The 22229-nt window shown below is 45.9% G+C and overlaps 1 protein-coding gene across 1 annotated transcript in view; it reads right to left on the minus strand.

Annotated features, from left to right (window-relative positions):
• Positions 1-914: 914 nt before the first annotated feature.
• Positions 915-22229, minus strand: part of ST14 (ST14 transmembrane serine protease matriptase) — a 56924-nt gene continuing 35609 nt past the window's right edge. The window contains exons 7-19 of the mRNA XM_088476234.1: positions 21508-21748; positions 21196-21335; positions 19221-19318; positions 18625-18734; positions 18242-18372; positions 17160-17264; positions 15965-16075; positions 15761-15874; positions 14772-14900; positions 11426-11612; positions 8423-8700; positions 6978-7114; positions 915-6172 (exon numbers count right to left, since the gene is read on the minus strand). Of these exons, the coding sequence (XP_088332360.1) occupies positions 6011-6172; positions 6978-7114; positions 8423-8700; positions 11426-11612; positions 14772-14900; positions 15761-15874; positions 15965-16075; positions 17160-17264; positions 18242-18372; positions 18625-18734; positions 19221-19318; positions 21196-21335; positions 21508-21748 (1943 nt within the window). The 3' untranslated portion in view covers positions 915-6010. The remainder of the gene's footprint in view (positions 6173-6977; positions 7115-8422; positions 8701-11425; positions 11613-14771; positions 14901-15760; positions 15875-15964; positions 16076-17159; positions 17265-18241; positions 18373-18624; positions 18735-19220; positions 19319-21195; positions 21336-21507; positions 21749-22229) is intronic.

The following is a 22229-nucleotide window of genomic DNA, read 5'->3' on the forward strand; positions in this document are numbered from 1 at the left end:
GGTACATTTTTTGAGACATGATTTGGGTGCAATCATTCCCTTAGCAGTTAAGGTGAATATTAATTTACTACTTAATGAGACAACACCTTCACCCTCACGTTGCAGCATTTCATCCCTATACCCAAATCCATCGCTGATGGCATATAATGGAACTAAGGTTAAGTCCAGGCATCAACTGAATGACATGGGCACACTCCGTAACACAGGAAGACTAATCATTTGGTGGCCCAACACTTTAATACATGTCTAACATGTGGTTATCCAGCTGCTGTGGAACCTGCACATCCCAAAATGACCTTCCACAGTTTAAGCATGCGCTAACAGCAAAACTGTGGCAGGGCATGCTGGGATGTATAGTTCCAGCAGCTAGCGGGCCACATGGTAAATACCCCTGCTTTATTAAGTGACTGTATATAGGTGTTCCCATATTTCACCTGCTACTCATTAGGGGGTGTCTCTCTCTCTCTCTCTCTCATATATATATTCATTCATGAGGCCCTAATGCAGTGTTGGCTAACCTTGACACTCCAGCTGTTGTGGAACTATATATCCCAGCATGCCCTGCCACAGTTTTAGCATGCCCTAATAGCAAAACTGTAGCAGTGCATGCTGGGTTATGTAGTTCCATAACAGCTGGAGTGGGTGAGAGTTTAGAAAAGTGAGAGTTTCTGACACTTTTTAAACTTTGCCAATGTAATAGAGTCCAAAATCAAAGTAACAGAGTGAACGTGCATGTTTTTTTAGACTTAAAAAACTCTCAAGATTTAAAATCTCATTCAGATGTTTTCCCATTTTGAAGATAAAACTCAACCAATGTGAAAGGTTACTGCTAAACGCTCACATTTTCTAAACTCTCACCCTATTACATTTGGCCCGAAGAGTCAGACTAGAAAGATCAGCACACAATGATCGCGTTATTCACCACAATGACAAAATCTGATATTTTATTTTAGAGAAGAAAAAGTCAAATACAAAATAAATATTTTAAGGTCTATACCTTTAACATTACCACAATTCTAGCCGGCCAACCATACACGGTCTACATTTACCAGGCAAGGAGGATTAGGGCCCGATAAAGCCGATATATATGGGGATTCATTACGATACTGAAGTGATCATACCCATTTCTGTGGTGTGTGACCTATTCTAGCATGAACAGTTACATATTCCCAGAACATGGAAGACTCATATACTGTACGGCTGCACTGCCCTGTCTATGTCCTGCATAAAATACCACCAACCCGGGAATCTTCTAACCACAGTTATTCTAGAACCCTTCTCCCCAATTTATACAACCATAATAATTTCTTATACAAAGACCAAATGTCTCCAAGTGTCTAAATTCCTGTAAAGTGCAATGTTCATCTAAAGGTATTGGGAATGGGAAGTTTTACAGCAGAGTGCGACTGATGTCTGCGGAAGAGTTCTGGAGAATAAAGCTGCATTTTTGTGGGATTCCATAATTAACAAGTCTTGCTGATAACATAGATATTATATACCTGGAGCTTCATCTAGTAAATGGACAGTGGATGGGTTAAAAGAAAAAAGAAAAACAATATGTAATATATAGAATTTCCTGTTCTCAGAACCTAACGTATTGCTGACTCTATAAATGCTATGTATGAAACCGGTAAGTGGCAGGGTCAGGGGGTATACAGGGAAGAACCTGACTGACTCTGCAGATCACTGAAAGACTTTTAGATTTAGATATTGAAGACTTTGGGGACCGTGCACCCCCCGGAAAGTAGAACTATGTTTTTATTGTTTAATATTCCAAGTCCTAGTTTGAACTTGGAACCTTTGCATGCATGGTGACTATAAAAAAAAAAATAAAAAGTATTCACACCCCCACAGGTTTTTTCACATTTTGCTGTGATGACTTTTATTAAAATGTACTCCTACTAATCAACACAAAGAATTCAATAATGTGCCAAAATTATTTCATTCATTTGTCAAAATCAATCAGGAACAACAACAAAAACACTGATTGCATTAGTATTCAGCCCCCAGAGTTAATACTTTGTAGAACCACCTTTGGAAGCAATGGTAGCCCTGAGTATATGTGGGTGGTTGCATATCAGCCTAGAACTTCTAGACCCTGGAATCTGAGCCCAATCTTATTGGTAAAACCGCTCATCCCCCTTCAGGTTGGATGGTGATTTTTGCAAATTTTAAGAATTGCTGTCTACCAATAGAGAGGGTCTGATTCAGAGATGGACGTTGTAGTACAGCCGCGGTATCTTTGTACACAGCGGCAAAGCAAAAGCTGCAAGAGGCGTCTTAAGTAAAAAAAAAAAAAAAATGGCCACTGCCGGATCCTGCGAGTCGCTGCTGTGTCCGAAGATGTGCCATCGGATCAATTGCATTAACATCGGTCATCTGAGTAACCCTCAAGTTACTTAGGGTGTCTGGCAAAATCACGCTGCCGGGACTAGTGACGGACGCAGCCACTGACTTCGGCACAAGACTGCCCTTCGCTGACCCTAAACGCCAGTTGCACGTCAATTTGGGGCACCGCGAGCGACATCTCAAAACCTGATCTGCACTGCACAGATGTGAGTTTGTATTAAGAAGGGATATTGTCTCTGCACCCTAAAGTACACCCAGCTTTAGGACGCGTGCCATTGGCTTCTTGTTGTTATTCTCCCCTGAACACTCCATTATGGAGGACACCATGTTCTAGGCGGAGTCGCAGTTGTTCCATATTTTCTCCATTTTTTTATTTTAATGATGATCTGAACTGTCCTTCGGAATATATTTAATGGCTTGGAAATACTTTTGGTCCCTTTTCCTTACTGGTGCTTCTCAGTGACCTCTTGTCCCATATCTGATTGTAATGTTCTTTTGCCTTCATTGTGCAGACTTTGCTTGGAAATGCACAAACTACCTGGGGGAGCCACACACACACACACACACACACACACACGTATTTATACTGCAGTCATGTGCACCTTACCTGCACACAGGTGTATTTATACTGCAAACATCTGACACCTTACCTGCACACAGGTGGGCTTCAATAGACTAGTAATGTGACTTGTGAAGAAAGTTGGTTACTGCGGTATGGATATAGCGAGGGGATGACAACTGGCGCAGTATGGATATAGCGAGGGGGGTGACAACTGGCGCAGTATGGATATAGCAAGGGGGTGACAACTGGCGCAGTATGGATATAGCGAGGGCGCAACAACTGATGCAGTATGGATACAGCGAGGTGGTGACAACTGACGCAGCATGGATATAGCGAGGGGATGACAACTGACGCAGCATGGATATAGCGAGGGCGCAACAACTGATGCAGTATGGCTATAGTAAGGTGGGGGTGACAACTGATGCAGTATGGCTATAGCGAGGGGGCGACAACCGACGCAGTATGACTATAGCGAGGGGCGACAACCGACGCAGTATGGCTATAGCGAGGGGGCGACAACCGACGCAGTATGGCTATAGCGAGGGGGCAACAACCGACGCAGTATGGCTATAGCGAGGGGGCGACAACCGACGCAGTACGACTATAGCGAGGGGGGGGATGACAAGTGACGTAGTATGGCTATAGCGAGGGGGGGGACAAGTGACGTAGTATGGCTATAGCGGGGGGTGACAGCTGACGCAGTATGGCTATAGCGAGGGGGGGGGACAAGTGACGTAGTATGGCTATAGCGGGCGACGACAAGTGACGTAGTATGGCTATAGCGGGGGGGGGTGACAGCTGACGCAGTACGGCTATAGCGGGGGGGGGGGTGACAACTGACGCAGTATGACTATAGCGAGGGGGGGATGACAAGTGACGTAGTATGGCTATAGCGGGGGACGACGACAAGTGACGTAGTATGGCTATAGCGGGGGGGTGACAGCTGAGGCAGTACGGCTATAGCGGGGGGGTGACAACTGACGCAGTACGGCTATAGCGAGGGGACGACAACTGACGTAGTACAGCTATAGCGAGGGGGCGACAACTGACTCAAACACTTATTTTCAGATTTTTCTTCTGACAAGTGATCGGATTATTACATGTGATCGGATTATTTGTTGGCACATTATCACTTTGTATTGATCACTGGCAATAAATCTAAACTAAATCCATCACAGTTCCCTGATGTAACACAGCTAAATGTGACAAGGCCCCGGGGTGGCTACAAATCCTTTATAGCCGCTGTATCTGTCTAAACACCCCAAGTTCCTATTCTATCATATTTAATCCACTTTTAACATAACAAATAGGAGGAGGTTTTCAAGGCAATATCTAAATCTAAAAGTCTTTCAGTAATAAGCAGAGTGACCCTGTTATGGGTTCTCCTATCAGTACCGGAGCAGGGAGATTGTGCGCCCTGTGCCCGCACTGCCCCTGAACATGTGACATAATGATGTCACACTAAGCACCCAGGGCCGCTGGCACCAGGGAGTACAGTACAGTATTGTTGCGTGCATCCAAAAGGAATCCCAAGGCAGCTTTGAATTCCAGGCACCCTGCAAGCCAAATGCGGGGGGCAGTGACGCTGCCGCCCCCAGGGCCCTGGAAACGGCTCCGTTCGCACACCCCACGTTACTGCGGCCCTGTCCTTTATAGGTGGTTCAGCACAACAGAAAGTTACTTGTCTATTAACAAATACGGTATTGACTCTGTACATTATAAAGGAATGGGAAACTCCAGATGTTTTGCAAACTTCATGGCAACATGGACAGGGGCCACTGTAACAGCGGGCGTAGCTTCTAAAGAGGGCAGCCCAGGATGCGAGAATCAGGCGATTGTCAAAAATACTCTGAACCGTCTCACGCTCACTTTTCTAAACTAAGTTTATTCCTAACATAAGGCACATTTTGGCAATGCCAATCTCACATTGGTATAAACATGAGACAACATCATGAGTACAATCTGTAACAGAATCTTTACAAAGCAGCAAGTGTTAGCCTACATTCATTACCCACTGTAGAACGGAGATGGGCAATCAGTGGCTCCCCAGCTGTCGGGGAACTACAAGTCCCAGCATGCCCCACCAGTCAAAAAGTTAAGGCTGCTCTAGTGACCTAAAAAAAACATTGTTCAACAGAGTTTACAAGGTCAAAGTAATGTGCTAAAATAATGATCCGATAAAAAACCCCCGGCCGCTGCGACAGGCGGCCATCATGGACAAACATCTTCACCAACGTCTTTTATTTATAAACATTAAAGAAAAAAAAAAAATAGTAATGAACATTGATGTCCAGGGACCGCAACAACGGAAATGTAAGCCGTAAGCCACAATACACGCGCTGCGCGACATCGACCACCACAACTCTGGGTAATTTCATAGAAAATGTTTTTTTTTTTTGTCTTGTCAGTTCAAATTTATATTGACACAGGACTATCACACATATCATATAATACATAGGTTAGGCAGGCACATAACTTGTGAATAGATCTAAAAAAGGAGTGTATTAAGATCACAATCAAAAAACGATGAGGTGGTTAACTAAAAATACATAAAAAAAATAATTATTTATTCTAAAAACATAGAAAATTTGTTAAAAATCGACTCAAAATGAAATTCAGAATTTAAGGACTTATGTAGGTGCCTAAAGCACAGCGACTTGATTTTCCGTCATTTAATTAAAATCACGCTTGCGTAAGTCATCCCCACGTTCCTTCTCCTCCATTCTGGAGTGCTTGTGGACCAGTCCAGCAAAACGGTCTCAGCAGTACATGAATGTTGGCGATTGCCTCCATTTTGTTTCACAGGGTTCCAAACAACTGGTTTCCCACCATTGGATGTATTATTACTGTTCACGTAAAAAAAATGGATTATCAGCAGAGTCCTGACTTCTCTGATATAGATCCGACATGGCGGAACGGGGAGACCGAGGAACAAAAACGGCTCGAGATTTCCAAGTCTTCTCTTATTGCCATTCAATGCATGAAGCATCTTCAAAGGTCTCAAAATCACAGGATGATCAGAGTGAAAAACTCTTAAAAACATATTAAAAAAATAATCCAAAATATATACACTGTCTTTTCTTTAAAAAAAAAACCTAATTACAAACCAGTCTTCTCTTTAATCCAGTCTCTCATTGCCGATACCTTTGTGTATACACCAGGCTTATTCCTCCGAGCACACCCTTCACCCCAGCTGACGATGCCGGCTAGGTAGACCTTCCCGTTAGTCTCCACACTGGACAGAGGCCCCCCGGAATCACCCTACAAGAAAGTGCACAGGACACAACTGGGTAAATTATAAGTTTATAGAGATGTATGTGGTATGTGTGGTGTGGTGTGTGCATTCCTCCTACGACATCCCCTCCCTCCAGAAACTTGCCTGTAGACTTGGACCACTGGGGTGCCAAAACTGGTTCTCCCAAGGGTCTCAATCATGTCAATTAGCCATAGGAGGTTGAGAGCAGTACTATGCTGGCAGTCATGAGCTGGGAGGAGAGGGGTGTAGGCTACCCCCAAATATAGGCACTGGCAATGCGGTGAGAACCTGGGACCCAATAGCATCAAATGGAAATCTAATTTCTACTATACGAAGCAAAAACAAGGTATAATAGCGCGCCTACTTTAAACAGGAACGCCTTCACAATGCCTCCCCTCCCACTGCGCAAACTGCTGCTCTTGCACCAATGCAGCCACCACATACCACAGACCTATGGTGGAAATCTAGGAGCATTTGTGCACCAGGAGGTAACTGCTGAGCAGCCGTACTGCACGTGCGTCACCTCCCTGAGTTTATTCATTGTGGAAAAACAAACAAACTGGAAAACTTGTAGCTGATTGCCAGCATTTAGAGGCCCCTTCCTCCTACTCTGATCTTTGCCTGATTGGTCAGACAGATTTTACCACTATACATTGTGATTTTGTAACCTCCTTAGGATATTGGTTGACTCCAGATACATGATGGGAGCATATTAGTCCCTGGATTTCTTATCCACCATCATTTTTCTCCATTATATGTTGCTGAAACTAAAAAAATAATTATATAATCGTTCATAAAGTGCATGCTCACCTGACAAGCATCGATGCCCCCACTGACATATCCGGCACAAATCATACGAGGAGTCAGCTGGTCTTCTAGAAGTTTATTACCCTCTGTCTGATTAATGATGCGGATCTCAGCTTTCTGCAGTATGGAGGCTCCAGTACCTGCATAGCAAATAACCAGGCTATTGAAGGCGGATAGAACATGAAAAATGCCATAAATATTCCTTCTGCCCAACACTAAGGGCCAGATAAAAATAGGGTCCAAAGGGGTCTAATGCACCAAGCCTAGTAGGCCTTGGAGAGAGATAAAGTGGACGAAGATAAAGAGGTCTATGTACTAAGCCTTGGATGGAGATAAAGTGGACGGTGATAAGGTACCAACCAACCAGCTCCTGTCATTTTTCAAACACAGCCTGTGACATGACAGTTAGGAGCTGATTGGCTGGTACTTTAGCTCTGTTCACTTTATCTCCATCCAAGGTTTAGTAAATAGACTCCCAAGTACCACCAATCAGCTCCTAAATGCATATTTTTTTCAAACAAAGCCTGTAAAGTGACAGGAGCTGGTTGGCTGGTACTTTATCTCTCTCCAAGGCTTAGTACATAGACCACCAAGTTAAAGTCCTGATATTTTGCCAATTTAGTTTTGCATATAAAACCCCCCCGAAAACACCACTTTAAAATCCTGTAGCAAATTCCCCCCTCCCCCAAATAAAAAGAATTTAAAAAACAATCATCATATTCTCAAATTCAGACCCTATTATATGTTTGGCCATTAGTCTTCCTAACACTCACAGCTCCTAAAACCCAATAACCTATTATACAACTCCCCATCATCTCTCTCTCCTCCCAATGCCCAGCTCTGTCTCTCTTCTCCCATAAGGCCCAGCTCTGTCTCTTTCCCCCATAAGGCCCAGCTCTGTCTCTCTTTCCCCCATAAGGCCCAGCTCTGTCTCTCTTCTCCCATAAGGCCCAGCTCTTTTTTGTTCCAAATATCTTTGCAACTAAATAAGATCCCACCAAATTACAGTCAGTTTTATGATCTTAAACCAGTTTACACATGTGGATATTCTAGAAGTAGAGTCCGGCCATCATTGCTCTTTAGGATCAACCTTATTCCTGCTCCATATTGTATAAAGTGACAATGTAATTTTTGCAGACTATAAACTGGGTCTACTTTAATGAATATCCCAGTAATGGGTCACTTCCAGATAAATACACGTTAATCTTTCTTTTTTTTCAGCAAATTCAGAAATCCCCAAAAATTTATATTTTTCCCATGAAAATAGGGGACCTTTTTGTGGAATATCGTGAACAGTTGTATAGTTATTCCGCCTAATGCATTTCTAAGAACATTTTCGGACCCATGTTATAGAATGCCCCAGTGTGTGACGATAACAGTGTCGCCAGGTTCTGTAGAATTCCCGCAGCCAACACAGATGTGTAAACGAATAGAATTAATATTCTCACCTCCTTCAGTTAAGGCTCCCCAGCCCGTCACCCATATGGATTTCCCCTCTGGGAAGACGTGGGTACTCTCAGGGATGCAGATGGGCTGAATAAAATCCGTGTAGGACACAGGAGACTCCAACTCCAACATTGCGATATCATTGTCATACGTGAAGTCGTTAAATCCTCTGTGAGCATCAATCTTCTTTATCTTCTTCTGTATGACATCCTTGCTGGAGGTCCGCGTGCCCTGGTCATTCAGACCCAGATAGGCCGTCCACACGCTTGGGTCAGAGTATCTGTAGGAAAACACAGCATATAAGGGAATGGACATGTTTCATATTATAACACATTAGTAATATTTGTGCTCTGATAATGCCAACGTAAATTATACGTCTGTTCTGTAGGTCTATTCTCTGTTACCGTTTTTGACGCACCTGGGACACGTAGAGCTAATTTTTATGAACAGTACCTTACATTGCTGATCATGTAATTCTTTATACCCCCATCCTTCTGAATCAATTAAATAGCAATAATAAAAGATTTGCAAAAATAAAATATGTTACCTGTGCACAAAATGACTATTAATCTCCAGCAACATAAGATAGGAACTGCTCATCATCCAATTTATTTTTAAAGAGCATTTAAAGCTTTTGACTGCACCATGAAGTACAGAATACAGCTTTATACGTAACAGTTTATACATAACAATCTGATCCAGAGACGGTGCAAGGTTTATTGGCACCCTAGGCAAAACCTCAGCCTGCTGACCCCAACCCACCACCAATACCCTCTTTCCCAGCCCCTCAGATAAAAGTGCAGAGGCAGCATCTTAGAAGTTCCACAGCCACCACCGGCATTAAGTCTGAGCTAATTTTGTGATAGACAGACTCAGTGTCGCCCCCCAGATCCTGAGGCCCTAGGCAGCTGCCTAATGGTAGAACCGGCCCTGATCTGATCAGCTGGCAGCCTGTTATCTCCTTTATAGAGTGCAGCCATTGCTTGGGAGAGTGGTCCTTCTTTAGGTTACATAATTGTGGAAGAGGAGAGAAGCTAGAACTTGTAGTTTTCCAATAACTGGAGAATAATGACCCAATACCACAGTTGCTTCCTAATACAGAAGAATGGTATGCTAGGGCATATGGTTTTACTGCTACCCAAATAAAAATCTTTGATGTTTCTCTACTTACAACAAGAGCTTATTACCCATTATGTGGCTGTTCTACACATCGGTTTGGCAATCAGTGAAAATACAGATGTGTCCTCATACAGTGACTGTGGCTTCAGTAACGCCAAATAGCCCCTCAAGGCTTGCCCGGTTCTGGTCAACGCGGTTACACCGATCGTCTTTCTTGTTGAAAATGCGCAACTTATTTGCACAAATAAAACACATAGAAGCAACAAAACTTCTTTGCTAGATTACGCTGATCCAATGAATGTGTGACATTTGTACATCTCCGTGCGACCAAATCTAAATCAGCATACGATGTGCTGCGACGCGAGACACTGCAGCTTTTTCTCACGCCACGTTCCTTTGCGCTTCATCTGGGACTTTGTACGTGCGCAAAACCATTAGAGTCGCAGCCCAGCGTCTCTAGTACACCGAGCGGCTTTTTTGCTGCATCTGCGATGCGTATAAGACGCAAAATGTAATGAAAAGCACGGTACGCTACTCTTCTTGGTGCACCTGTCCTGCTAGACGTCTCGTGCCATATACGGCGTATAGATGACCAGTAAGTAAGTAAGTGAGGACACATCTTTATGGCTTTGCATGAGATTGTAGAGGCCAATGGATGCATGTACGCCCTTCCCAGAAATGGTCTCCAATAGTGGCGGTTCCTACCCTTTAAAATCTGGGGGGGGATGGCCGGGCTGCAACTTATGTCAGCGCTGCCACTGACCAGAGTCCCTAATCTTGTACTGCACATGCGCAGAAGCCGCCCGACTCGAGGAAGAAAAGGATAAAAAAAAAAAAAGAAGAAGCATATTACAATCAGCGATTAGCATGGTATACGTTCAGGAAGCTGGTGGACGGAATGCCGACCGCCGGCTTCCAGACACTGTTATCCCGACTAGGAACAGATGCCAGGCGACTAAATCTAGACCCCTGTCATTTTACTGACGTCGGGAGGCCGGCGCCCGGCATCCCGATCGAGCGGATGCCAGGCACCACAGTGGACAGCCGCGGGGGGGGGGGGGGGGGGGGGGGATGGACGGATACGGGGGGACGGACAGTTAGGTTTAGGGCTCCCGGGGGGGGCTTAGGACTAGGCGCCCCCCCGGGAGGTTGGGGTTAGGCTAGGGGGAGGTGTAAGGTTAGGCACCCCCCGGTGGACTTGGGTATAGGCGGCGGGGAAGGGGGGGCTAGGTTTAGGCACTTAGAGGGGGGGATTAGGGTTAGGCACTGGGGGGGGGAAGATTAGGGTCAGGCACCCCTAAGGGAGGGTTAGGGGGTAGATTAGGTTAGTCAATACTTACCTAGGGACGATCGGGATTTCTTCCTCTGTCGGCCAGGCGCTGTCTGCATTTGAACCGCCGGTAAGGGGTCCAGCGGTATTTCATACCGATTCCATTAGCACAGTGCGGGCTTCCTGCTGGAAGCTCTTACTGTGCTACCAGACTCCGGACTGGCAGTCCCACAGGAGGAAGAATTTCCTCCCCTGACACGGCTTGCCCTGTGTGAGATTAGCAGGCAGGGACACCATTAGGAAGCCTCTACACTGCCAGCACATGCAGGTCAACACAGGGTGCCTGTCTCCAGCTCCCTGCTGTGCCAGCCCGGTGAGTGGGGGGTGCTGGAGGCAGGAGGATCGGAGCTCTCTAAAGACTCACAGTGGGGTATTTTTACTGGGGTGCTGCAGTGCCCCAGCCCCTAGGTAGAATCCGGCACTGGTCTCTAACATTATGAAAATATATACTGTACATTCTGCAGATATACTGTACATCCACATATATGGAGTACAGATGTTATGTTAAGGATTTTCTATATGTAACAATCAAGAGAGATGGATAGGGGTCCTGTACCGTATTCCTGGGGCATCCTGGAAGCAGTGAGCGGCAGACAGTAAGATAGTCGGGGAGACCACGGATGCGCCGCAAGTGTGTCCATCTTTCTTCGTGTGCAGACTGACCTGCCAGGGAAACTCCCCTAAGTCTGCATTCACACCGCCCACAATCCGGGTTTTCTTGCTGTACGGTCGTTTCCCACAATCTTAGTGAAAGGAGAGAAGTAACATGTACAGGGTGAGTATACGGACACTTGCAGAACTAACATTTGGATCAGGGCAGCAGCTTGGGACCAGGGGACCAAACTATAGGCCTCATTGTGGCCCCCATTTACGAACGAGTTTTATCACCAAAACGAGTGATAAATGTCACTGTGTATGATAATGGTGCTCCAGCCAATCAGCTCCCAACTGTCATCTGTTAGAAAAATGACAGTTGGGAGCTGATTGGCTGGAGCAACATTTATCATACACAGTGATATTTCTCACTCGTTTTGGTGATAAAATTCGTTCGGAAATGGGGGCCTATTTCCATAGTAATCAAATCAACATAAAAGAAAGATAGCAGAATAAACGGTCTATTTACTAAGCAATGTTAGGAGAAGGAGACAGAGTGAAAAGTGATGAGATAGTGATAAGGTGCCAGCCAATCAGCTCCCAACTGTCATTTTTCAAACACAGCCTGTGAGATGACAGTTGGGAGCTGATTGGCTGGCACCTTATCACTCTGTCTCCTAACACTGCTTAGTAAATAGACCCCTAAGACATTACCTGCAAGGACGTCTACTTCATTATCTCTACTGATAACGAGTCCCATAAGAAGGACCCATTTTGTTGTTTTTATTTGGCCTTAGAACAAGGCCAATATGACATCTACCGTATAAATACTATACTGTATATAGAAAAGATTCTGCCCAGTCTCCTATTTTCAGTTTTCATATATTTACATAAGAAACTGGCAATGTTTTCACACTTAGGTGTCTATTTACTAAAAAGTGGAGATGTTGCCCATAGCAACCAATCAGATTCTAGCTATTATATTCTAGAAGGTGCTAGATAAATGAGAAGTAGAATCTGATTGGTTGCTATGGGCAATATCTCTACTTCTATAAACCCGCACTTTAGTAAAATACACACTTTACTATCATTTACTAGGAACAGATAAAATATTGAGGTTGGAGTCCGTCTAATCTAACATATTTGTCGGATGGTTTTATTGGGATAACCTAGAGATCTGCCAGAATATGTAAAGAACCTGACATGGATGATGGGAGCATTACATGATTTGTAGGCTTAGGCCATGTGGCGTCGACCTTCTAAATGTCTACTTTTATACCACATCCCACCCCAAGATATTTAATTACTGCTAGGCTTTATCTATAAAAGACATGGGACATAGGGTCTCATTCAGACACGGTCACAAACGCTGATTGCTCCGGAGCTCACTACAAAAGGGGCAGCTGTTGATGGTGATCGACAGCTCGCCCCGTTTTATAGGCGGGGCGGAGGGGTGGCTACACAAACGGAGGCGTTCCTTAAGGAACGCCTGCTGTTTTGTGGACAGCAGTGATGTCAGTGGGGAGCTTCCTGCTCGATCAGAGCAGGAAGCTCCCTGGGGCTTGCGGTTGCCGAGACCCAACCTTAGGGTCTCGTCGCAAGCCCTGATGGTCGCGATGGTCTTGACCATCAACCTGGTCGGTCGCTAAAGCTGTGGGTGGTAACCCACAGCTTAGCTAGAGACCAGGAGGCCGCACTTAAAAAAAGAAGCGGCCGCCCTCCTTCAGAACGAGCGCTCGCTTCTTGCCATAGTCTGAGGGCCATACTCCCCAGAGCTGTAACCATGGCAACAACATGAGATGTCACAATGCACAATATGCTGTACACATACAGGCTCAAGCTGCCACTCAACTAAAGTCCTTTACAACAACAAAGTAGACCAATCTCAGGCCAGACGTCCGGATCACATTGGTGGACATCTTATACACTGCTCCATTCTGCTTTCTGGTCATGTTTGTTTCTTATAGCTTGTAACACTTGTTTAAAATGCCGGATGATCTGTTATTACATATGGGTGTCTTTCATCATTTAATGTACGGAGTTTACGTGCTGAGAAGAGGAGGAAAGTGTAGCCCATTTTAAGGTTAGAGGATCACCTGAAGCCACGCCCCCCCATAGTAGTGCACTAAGTCACACTATGCCACACAGTGCCCCCAGTTCACATCTTACCACATTGTAGTGTCCCCAGTTCACATTATGCCACAATGTAATGGTCCCCAGTTCACATTATGCCATATTGCTAGGCTGAAGCTATGCCTAGGGTGCCAAGAAACCTTGCACCAGCTCTGGCCCCCAGTTCACATTAAGGGCTCTATTTACTACAATCCGCATTTGCAATGCAGATTGTAGTGTGAATTTACTACAAATCCCTTGCAGGGACAGAGCTTGCGAGAAAGCTCTGTCCCTGCAAATCCCCTCCGCACACTAGTCACAGTATTTTTGTTAAAAAAAAATACCGTGACTAGTGCCCCGCGCATGCGCCGCCCTGCCGCTGTTGCTACCCGCCCCCCCCGCGACTGCGGATCCCCCCTCTCCCCAAGGACCCCCCCCCTCTCCCTTAATTACACTTGCCTGCATGATCCGGGCTCCGGTGATGTCTTCCATGCCCTCCGGTCAGGTGATATCCCATACTGCACTGGGACCCGATCACCTAATGACCGGGCCGCAGTGCAGCATGGGAGACCAGCTGACCAGAGGGGAGACATCACCGGAGCCCCTACCACTGGTCCCTGGAGTCAGGTAAGTTAATTTTTTTTTACACTGTATCAGCTTGTGATCTGTTTAGACCACACAGCTGATCACTGGGGTCGGCTCCCGGCTCTGCTCTCCCCGTTAGAGCAGGGCAGGAGTCCGGTAACCGGGGGAGACCCTGGATAACACCACCTCCAGGTGGCGTTATTATCACAGGGCTTTCTCCGGTATTTTTTTACAATGTATTTTTAGTAACTACCAGCCAGATCACATTTCCCATTACAATTATGGGAAATGCGATCTGCTTACTAAAAATAAGTGATACTTCGGGTTGGAGTAGAATTTTACGAATTCTACTTTAATTGCCCTGTAATAACTATAGGTGATACTAAAATAATGTGAAAAGGGTGTGAAAACACCCTTTTTCACATTATTTTAGTAAAAATAATGTTAATAAATAGAGCCCTATGACACATATTGCCCTCACTTCACATTATACCACCTAGGGCCATCAGTTTACCCCCCCCCCCCCCCCCCTTCCCGACTCTATGAGGTTGCCAAACATGGCCATAGAAGGGTGCATCAATATAGAATAGAGAAGAGTAAAAGTTTCTTACTGCATACAGCTGCGCTCTCATCTGAGCTGTCTGAGCAGTCGTTCACTCCATCGCACTGCGGGTTCAGCTTGGTGATGCACTGCCCGTTCTGACACTTGTACGTATACGGTGTGCAAGTGGTGACGACAGCTGCAACAAAAAGGGGCAGGTGTTAGGCTTACACCATAAAATGCAGAGCTAATAATTTAGATATAATCCCTCTTTACATAACCGGTTTAAAACACGAGCCTAGCCTGGTGCTGTATGGTGAAAACACGAGCCTAGCCTGGCGCTGCTGTATGGTGAAAACACGAGCCTAGCCTGGCGCTGCTGTATGGTGAAAACACGAGCTTAGCCTGGCGCTGCTGTATGGTGAAAACACGAGCCTAGCCTGGTGCTGCTGTATGGTGAAAACACGAGCCTAGCCTGGTGCTGCTGTATGGTGAAAACACGAGCCTAGCCTGGTGCTGCTGTATGGTGAAAACACGAGCCTAGCCTGGTGCTGCTGTATGGTGAAAACACGAGCCTAGCCTGGTGCTGCTGTATGGTGAAAACAAGAGCCTAGCCTTATGGTGAAAACACGAGCCTAGCCTGGTGCTGCTGTATGGTAAAAACACGAGCCTAGCCTGGTGCTGCTGTATGGTGAAAACACGAGCCTAGCCTGGTGCTGCTGTATGGTGAAAACACGAGCCTAGCCTGGTGCTGCTGTATGGTGAAAACACAAGCCTAGCCTGGTGCTGCTGTATGGTGAAAACACAAGCCTAGCCTGGTGCTGTATGGTGAAAACACGAGCCTAGCCTGGTGCTGCTGTATGGTGAAAACACGAGCCTAGCCTGGTTCTGCTGTATGGTGAAAACACGAGCCTAGCCTGGTGCTGTATGGTGAAAACACGAGCCTAGCCTGGTGCTGTATGGTGAAAACACGAGCCTAGCCTGGTGCTGTATGGTGAAGTCAGCATTATAAAGTAAGAATGACATATACTACAACAACATTACTCTATGGTCACTTACCTTCGTTGCACTGCGACTCATCCGTGCCGTCACCACAGTTATCGGTCTTATCGCACTTCTGAGCCTCCGGGATGCATTTGCCGTTTCTACATTTCATATGCTTGTCTGGGCACTCTGGGAAATAGATGGGATTACTATTACTACACACCGAGGATCACACACTGGCAGCAAGCACCGCCACGGCTTCACACAAGTACTACTTACTACATTCCAGCTCGTCCGTGCCGTCACCACAGTCATTGACGCCATCGCACAGGAAGAAGCGAGGTTTGCACACCTGGCTGGCTTTACAGCGGAATTGTAGTTCCGAGCAGGCTGGAAAAAGGTGGAGGTAGAGATTTTTATTCATTCATTTTTTGTAAATACTGACGTGTTCTAAACATGCAAAATATACACCGTTACCACGCGATTTTATATACTAGGAAAAGAACATTTTCCAGTGCCACATCCAGAACCCAAACCCCGAACTCTCCACAAACCCCTCCTCTCTCCCCTAAGCCTGCAACCAGGCTTAACCCCAATACTAAAGCTTCAATACTCTGCTTTTCTCGACCTAGGGGTGACCACTAGACACCACTGTGTAAGATGACGGAGGTGGAAAATGGGTCAGGGAGTCATGGTGGACGGGTGTCAACAACTGCTCACAATGACTGCACTCATGAGTACTGTACATGTATCATATGTGCAGAGGAGTAGCGTGGAACCATGGCGCCCGAAGAAAGGGCATGTCATAGCGCCCCCCCGTTTCCCTGTACTGAACTGTGAAAATGGGGTATGGCCAGCCTGCGGGGGAATACTGAAGTGAAGAGAAAAACAAAACAGCAAACAGTGGCAGTATCACCCTCAAACTCATACCTTAAAATTTAAGTTTAGGATTGTACCTCAGATGTTTCACTTTTAAGTCCATTGAAGCACAATGAATGAGAGAAGGAGGGAAGGGATCAGAGAGGAACGTGCCGGTCAGAGAGGGGTGGTGACAGAAGCCAATAAGAAAGGCGAGAGGAGGGGCAAAGATTCGATCAGAGAGGGGTGATGACAGAAGCCAATAAGATATGAGAGGGGAGGGGCAAAGAGCCGATCACATGGTAGAGAGCGGAGGGAATTAAAGAGGTGAGAAGTGAACGTAATCACTGTGACAGGACAGGGGAGGGGACAGAAGATGATCACAGAGGAGGGAGGGCCGGAGGGGAGACAATCTGGGCAGCATGGGGGGCATGAAATGTATCTCAGATCCGTAACTTATTTAGGATATAGAGCAAACAGAGATAAAACTAACAGGCGGCCATCATACTGTGCAGCACCCCATGAATTCCGGAAGCCTGAATGGTGCCCTCTGTCCATTTTGGCACCCAGAGCTCATGCTCCACTGGAACCACCCTCGCTACTCCCCTGTACTTACTGCACGATATCTCGTCGCTGGAATCTCCACAGTCATTCCATCCGTCGCACTGCCGCTCCCTGTCTATACAACGACTATTCTTGCAGGTGAACTGGTCAGGACAGGCTGAAACAAAGAAATCAGGACCTTTAGCCGAATTCCAGAATACATTGTGACTATTAAAAAAACCCAAAAAACTCCAGTAGTGCTTTAATACAACATGGCAGGAACCAGGTCATGTGCATACGTAAATCAGCCCGTCTATACGCAGGTGCACAAGAAACAAGTCCCACCCACATGTGTCACATGCCTCATTGTAACAATCTTCCAAGATGGGGTCTAGGGGGGAAATGTATCAAACAGTGAGAGTGGAAAAGTGGGACCAATGGAGAAGTGGCCAATAGCAGCCAATCAGCTTTGAGGTAACGTTTATCAAGTATATTTTATAAAATGATAGGTAGAAGCTGATTGGTCGCTATGGGAAACTTTTCCCCTTCCCACTGCTTGATATATTCCTAATTTTTAAGTATTCAAAACATGTTGCACACTGTGTACATGTTTTGTAGAATAGGGATCACTGATCCCTATGAGAAGTATATATAAAAGAGTTCATACTGGATGCGGGATGTTCCATGACCATCTTCCCACGGTCATAGCTATCACTGTTCCATTTGAACTCTGCGTGTACTTCTACATAGGGATCAATAGGGACCATCACTTCACATTTGTGGATAAACTGCCCTGATGTGGAATGTACCGTGCACCAATAGAAATGCTGCGGGCAGGCAGTCTAGCAGGGAACGAGAGATACTATATCATATAGCCCATGCCGCACTTATTAAAAGAGGAGCATTCTGGAGAGTCAGTAGCAGCATCACCAGGTATCAGCAGGTGGTTGAAGCTTTAATGCCCAAATCACCAGCAGCTTATTGGTCCTCAATATGTGACTCTGCCTATCTGCTCGGTTCTCTGCAGACTGAAAGGTTTGGGCTGCGCACACTCACACACTTCTACCTATAGATAGGGGGACTGGGCTGGTTGGAAAGCTGAGGGACTCATTGCCAGCTATGCTCTCATGCTTATAAATATGCTCATGTACTCACGGTTCTGTGGCTCGTAGGACAGGTATCTTGCCAAGAAGCCAGTGTCCGTGTAAGACTGGTCGGAGCGGAACTTCACCTGGATTTTGCTACTGTTGGTGGAAACCACAAACGGAGCTCGTTCCCCGCAGTATCTGTGAGACAGAAGTTGACAGGATGAAGAATCTTACATTTAGGAAAGAGATTAAACACCCACATATAACATGTAGAACCAGTGAGATGATCAGCAGTGACCTTCTGGGGGAGGCAATGTGAGAGCGAGTTACCAAAATGGTCATTGTTTGTGAAGTAACTCTGTTCTGTGCACTGTGACATCCGCCCTTTTCACATCCCCCCTCGTCCATTACAGTGACTAAGATTCACTAAGAGTACATCATTATTCTGACCTTTGATTATTGATTTCCACGTAGTCATTGGGGCAACTAGTGATGGGGACTCCAGGTTCAAGAAGGTAGAACATAGGGAACCGTAGTTTCACAAACTTATTCCCAGGAACCTGCAAAAAGCCACAAACGACAATACCCTAAATTACAAAGCTCAGGATTGCAGAATTATTTTACGCAGGATAAACAAGGGGCACCTGCTGTTATTTGCTGGAGAAACATGTAATAATGTGACAATGTGCAAACCCTTTTATGTAGTGATAAAAAGCACACGTGAGGATTATGTGTGCTGGGAAGTTCTAGTTATAGGAAACGTTCATGTGTCAGAGCAAATCAGAACCAAGAGCTCACCATGACGAGCGGACATCGTCCTGAATCGCTAACATGCCAGTGACTGGCACGCAGGGCTAGATAGGGTGGCACCAATGGGGGAGCTGGTTACAGACTGGGTGCAGGAACAGACCAAAGAGTTTTTTTGTTGCGTTTAGAGAAACAAGCACCAATTATGAAAGGGACAGGGACAGAGAACTGCGGTCAGCACCTGGAATGATAGAGGTCTTTACATCAAATAAATCACATATATAAAACTCAAAAAGTACCTGGATATCCCACGTGCACTCCCTGTTTGGCGGGTAATGTGCTGGGTAGAAGGGGGTGCTGAATTCTCCACTAGCGTCTTTTAGAGATCCGCCGCAGACTGGAAGAAAAGCCAGGTCAGCGCATATGTATTACTTATATCACAGGACTGGATCCATTCAAATCTACAACATGTTCCTAAATCCTCAGTGTAATTACAGAATGCCCCCCACAAAGGCCAATCATAATCCCAAAACGTTGGACTATTTACAGGTAAACAAAGCACTAAGATAAATATACAATAAACGGGTTGCCGGAATCCCGACCCCCGGGATGGTAATTACATCACCATTAAACACATCAAACCTATCCTCTAATTTTCCATTGTTATTTGTCGAGTGTTAAATAGCAAGACTTGAAATAGTAATTTTTCCGTTGCCTACATTTTATTAATTTCTATGCAAGGTGTTGCTCAGCCCTCTGTCAGTTATCTTACCAACATAGGCCCTCATTCAGAGCCGTACGCTCTGAGCAGAGCGCACGCTCTGAATGAGGGCCGGCCTCCATTTTCATGGAGCGTCCTCCTGGACGCTCGTATAGCTGTGGGTCACCACCCACAGGCTATACGAGCGTGCATTGTGATGGTCGCGATGGTCGAGACCATCGCGACCATCGAAATTGCGAGCCGGAGCCTGCGGTTGAGGTTTTCAACCGCAAGCTCTGGAGTGATTTTGGCTCTATCAGAGCCAAAATCACTCCCACTGACATCACTAGTGATGTCAGTGGGCCGGCTTCTGACGGGAGGCGTTCCCGTGGGAACGCCCCCGTCAGGGAGGCACGCCCCCGGCACGCCCACCAAAGGGGGCGTGCTGTCAATCAACATTGACAGCACGCCCCCTTTGATCGGACACAACTAGCGAAGGACTTTCCTTCGCTCGTCGCGTCTGGCGCATGCGCACGACGGAGCTCCCTCCGTCGTGCGCATGCTCAGTCCATAACATCGACCCACTTGCGAGCGGACAGCCGCTCGCGAGTGGGTCTGAATCAGGCCCATAGTCCCTGTTCACATAATCCTCTTATGTTTTCCAAAAAAGCCTTCCTGTCATTCCTAGGGGTCTATTTACTAAGCAGTGTTAGGAGCCAGAGTGAAAAGTGATAAGAAAGTGATAAGGCTATGTTTGAAAAATGACAGTTGGGAGCTGATTGGCTGGCACCTTATCACTTTTCACTCTGTCTCCTAACACTGCTTAGTAACTAGACCCCACAGTCACATGTGACATTCACAATACAAGAGCCTGCAACATCTGGGGCAAGAATGAGCCTTTAGGTCTAAACACAAGGCTGCTAGCAAAGGGGGGGGGATGGGCAAACACCAAGTTATCACAGAAAAAGTATAAACCGGTCTAAAATAATGTCCACTGTATGAGGCACAATTAGGCCGCCCCCATTTTGTATGCGGTTAGAAGGTGTACGAGTCCCACATTTGGGCTGTTAAAGCCCAGGATCAGAACTCCCAGAATGCATACGTCAATGAATCCGCTGTGATTTGCTTAAGGGGTAGGTGCTCATCAGCATGTCACCACCCAAAATCCCATGGCAACATAAAAGTGATTGGATATCATGCTGCATGCATTACCACAGATGGTGGAATACTGGTTCCACAACTTAATGGGGGAGGCAATTCGGTTATTTCATTGTGGACTCCGACATTTGGAGGTAATGGGGGGGGGGGGGGGTTTCCTATGCGGGTCAGCATCTATGTCTTTATTTCTATTGAAGGACACAGACTGGGAACATCTCAGACTAGGGTGACTGTTTAATGCACCGGAAATGTTAGTTGTGTCTGTCACAATCTGGGACCACTTATGTATAATATGATACGAATATCCTGAGCCACTTGTTGTCTAGCTTCCGTAGTCCGCTGACTGGACAGCTCCGCCATATTAGCAAGTGACTTTCCAGGCACTTTTTATAGAGGGGGAAGATTAAAAATCTTACGTGTGGTCTTCTGTATCTGGCTAAACTCTGCCTTGAACCCGGGATGCTTCCCTTCGCCGTCTGTGACAAGAGTGACCAACATAACGTTTTGCGAGGAGACGAAGGTAAGGTTGTAGGAAGGTGGGTAGCTGCCGCAAAGCCTGGAAAAGGTAAACAGAGATTAGGTTGAGGGGTCTCACATTTATTAGGCTCTCAATGGGCCCCTTTCCTAGTGCTCTCTCTGTAGTATTGAGCATTCTAAGGGCCTCATTTATCAACGAGTTTTATCACTCACAACGAGTTCAGTTGGAGGACAATGGCCGCGGTACTCACTTCACCATGACGCGAGGCTCCACCGCTGTCAGGGAGTCGTACACGGTTACATAATCTCCCTTGGGTGTTTTACAGGACTCCATCTTGAAAGTTTTGAAATGAAGGAGGATCATGTGACCAGCATCTGCCCGGAGTGCCCACTGGCACCTAGAATTGGCTGGGTACGGAGAGTTGGGAAATCCTGGAGAGATGAATGAGGTAGAAACTCCGGGACTGGAGTGCAAAGAAAAACTGCAGTGGTCTGTGGGGAATCAGAGAAAAAATATAAATCAAAAATATATATAATAAAACAAAACTACAAATATCAACATACACCCAAAATGAGATTGAGCGTTGAGTAAGCAACGCTATCATATGGCATAAGGAGACACCAATAGGCAATGTTGCCATGGACTTCAAATTAAAATAGCCTTTATTAAATGAGTGCAAACAGAAAAGTTGACACACAAGTGACCTAAAGAATGGTCAGGTCAAAAATCCACCCTGTGCCCCCTATTATATCCCAAGTAAGGTAAAACCATTTACAGGGGTATCTTCAGTTAACTGGAGATCATCATGAGTTTATGTCAATGAGGACAATATTTGGCATATTAAAGCAGCAATCCCATTTAATATTTATTCTTAGCTGTCCTCCTACAAATCATTATCTCCATTTCAAATCCTCCCTGGAGGGTAGAAAGGTGTGGCTACCAGTCACAAAACTCCCAGCATGCAATGTGAAG

Source organism: Taudactylus pleione, unplaced genomic scaffold, assembly GCF_031769625.1.
Source record: "Taudactylus pleione unplaced genomic scaffold, aTauple2 ptg000185l, whole genome shotgun sequence".
Taxonomy (NCBI): Eukaryota; Metazoa; Chordata; class Amphibia; order Anura; family Myobatrachidae; genus Taudactylus; species Taudactylus pleione.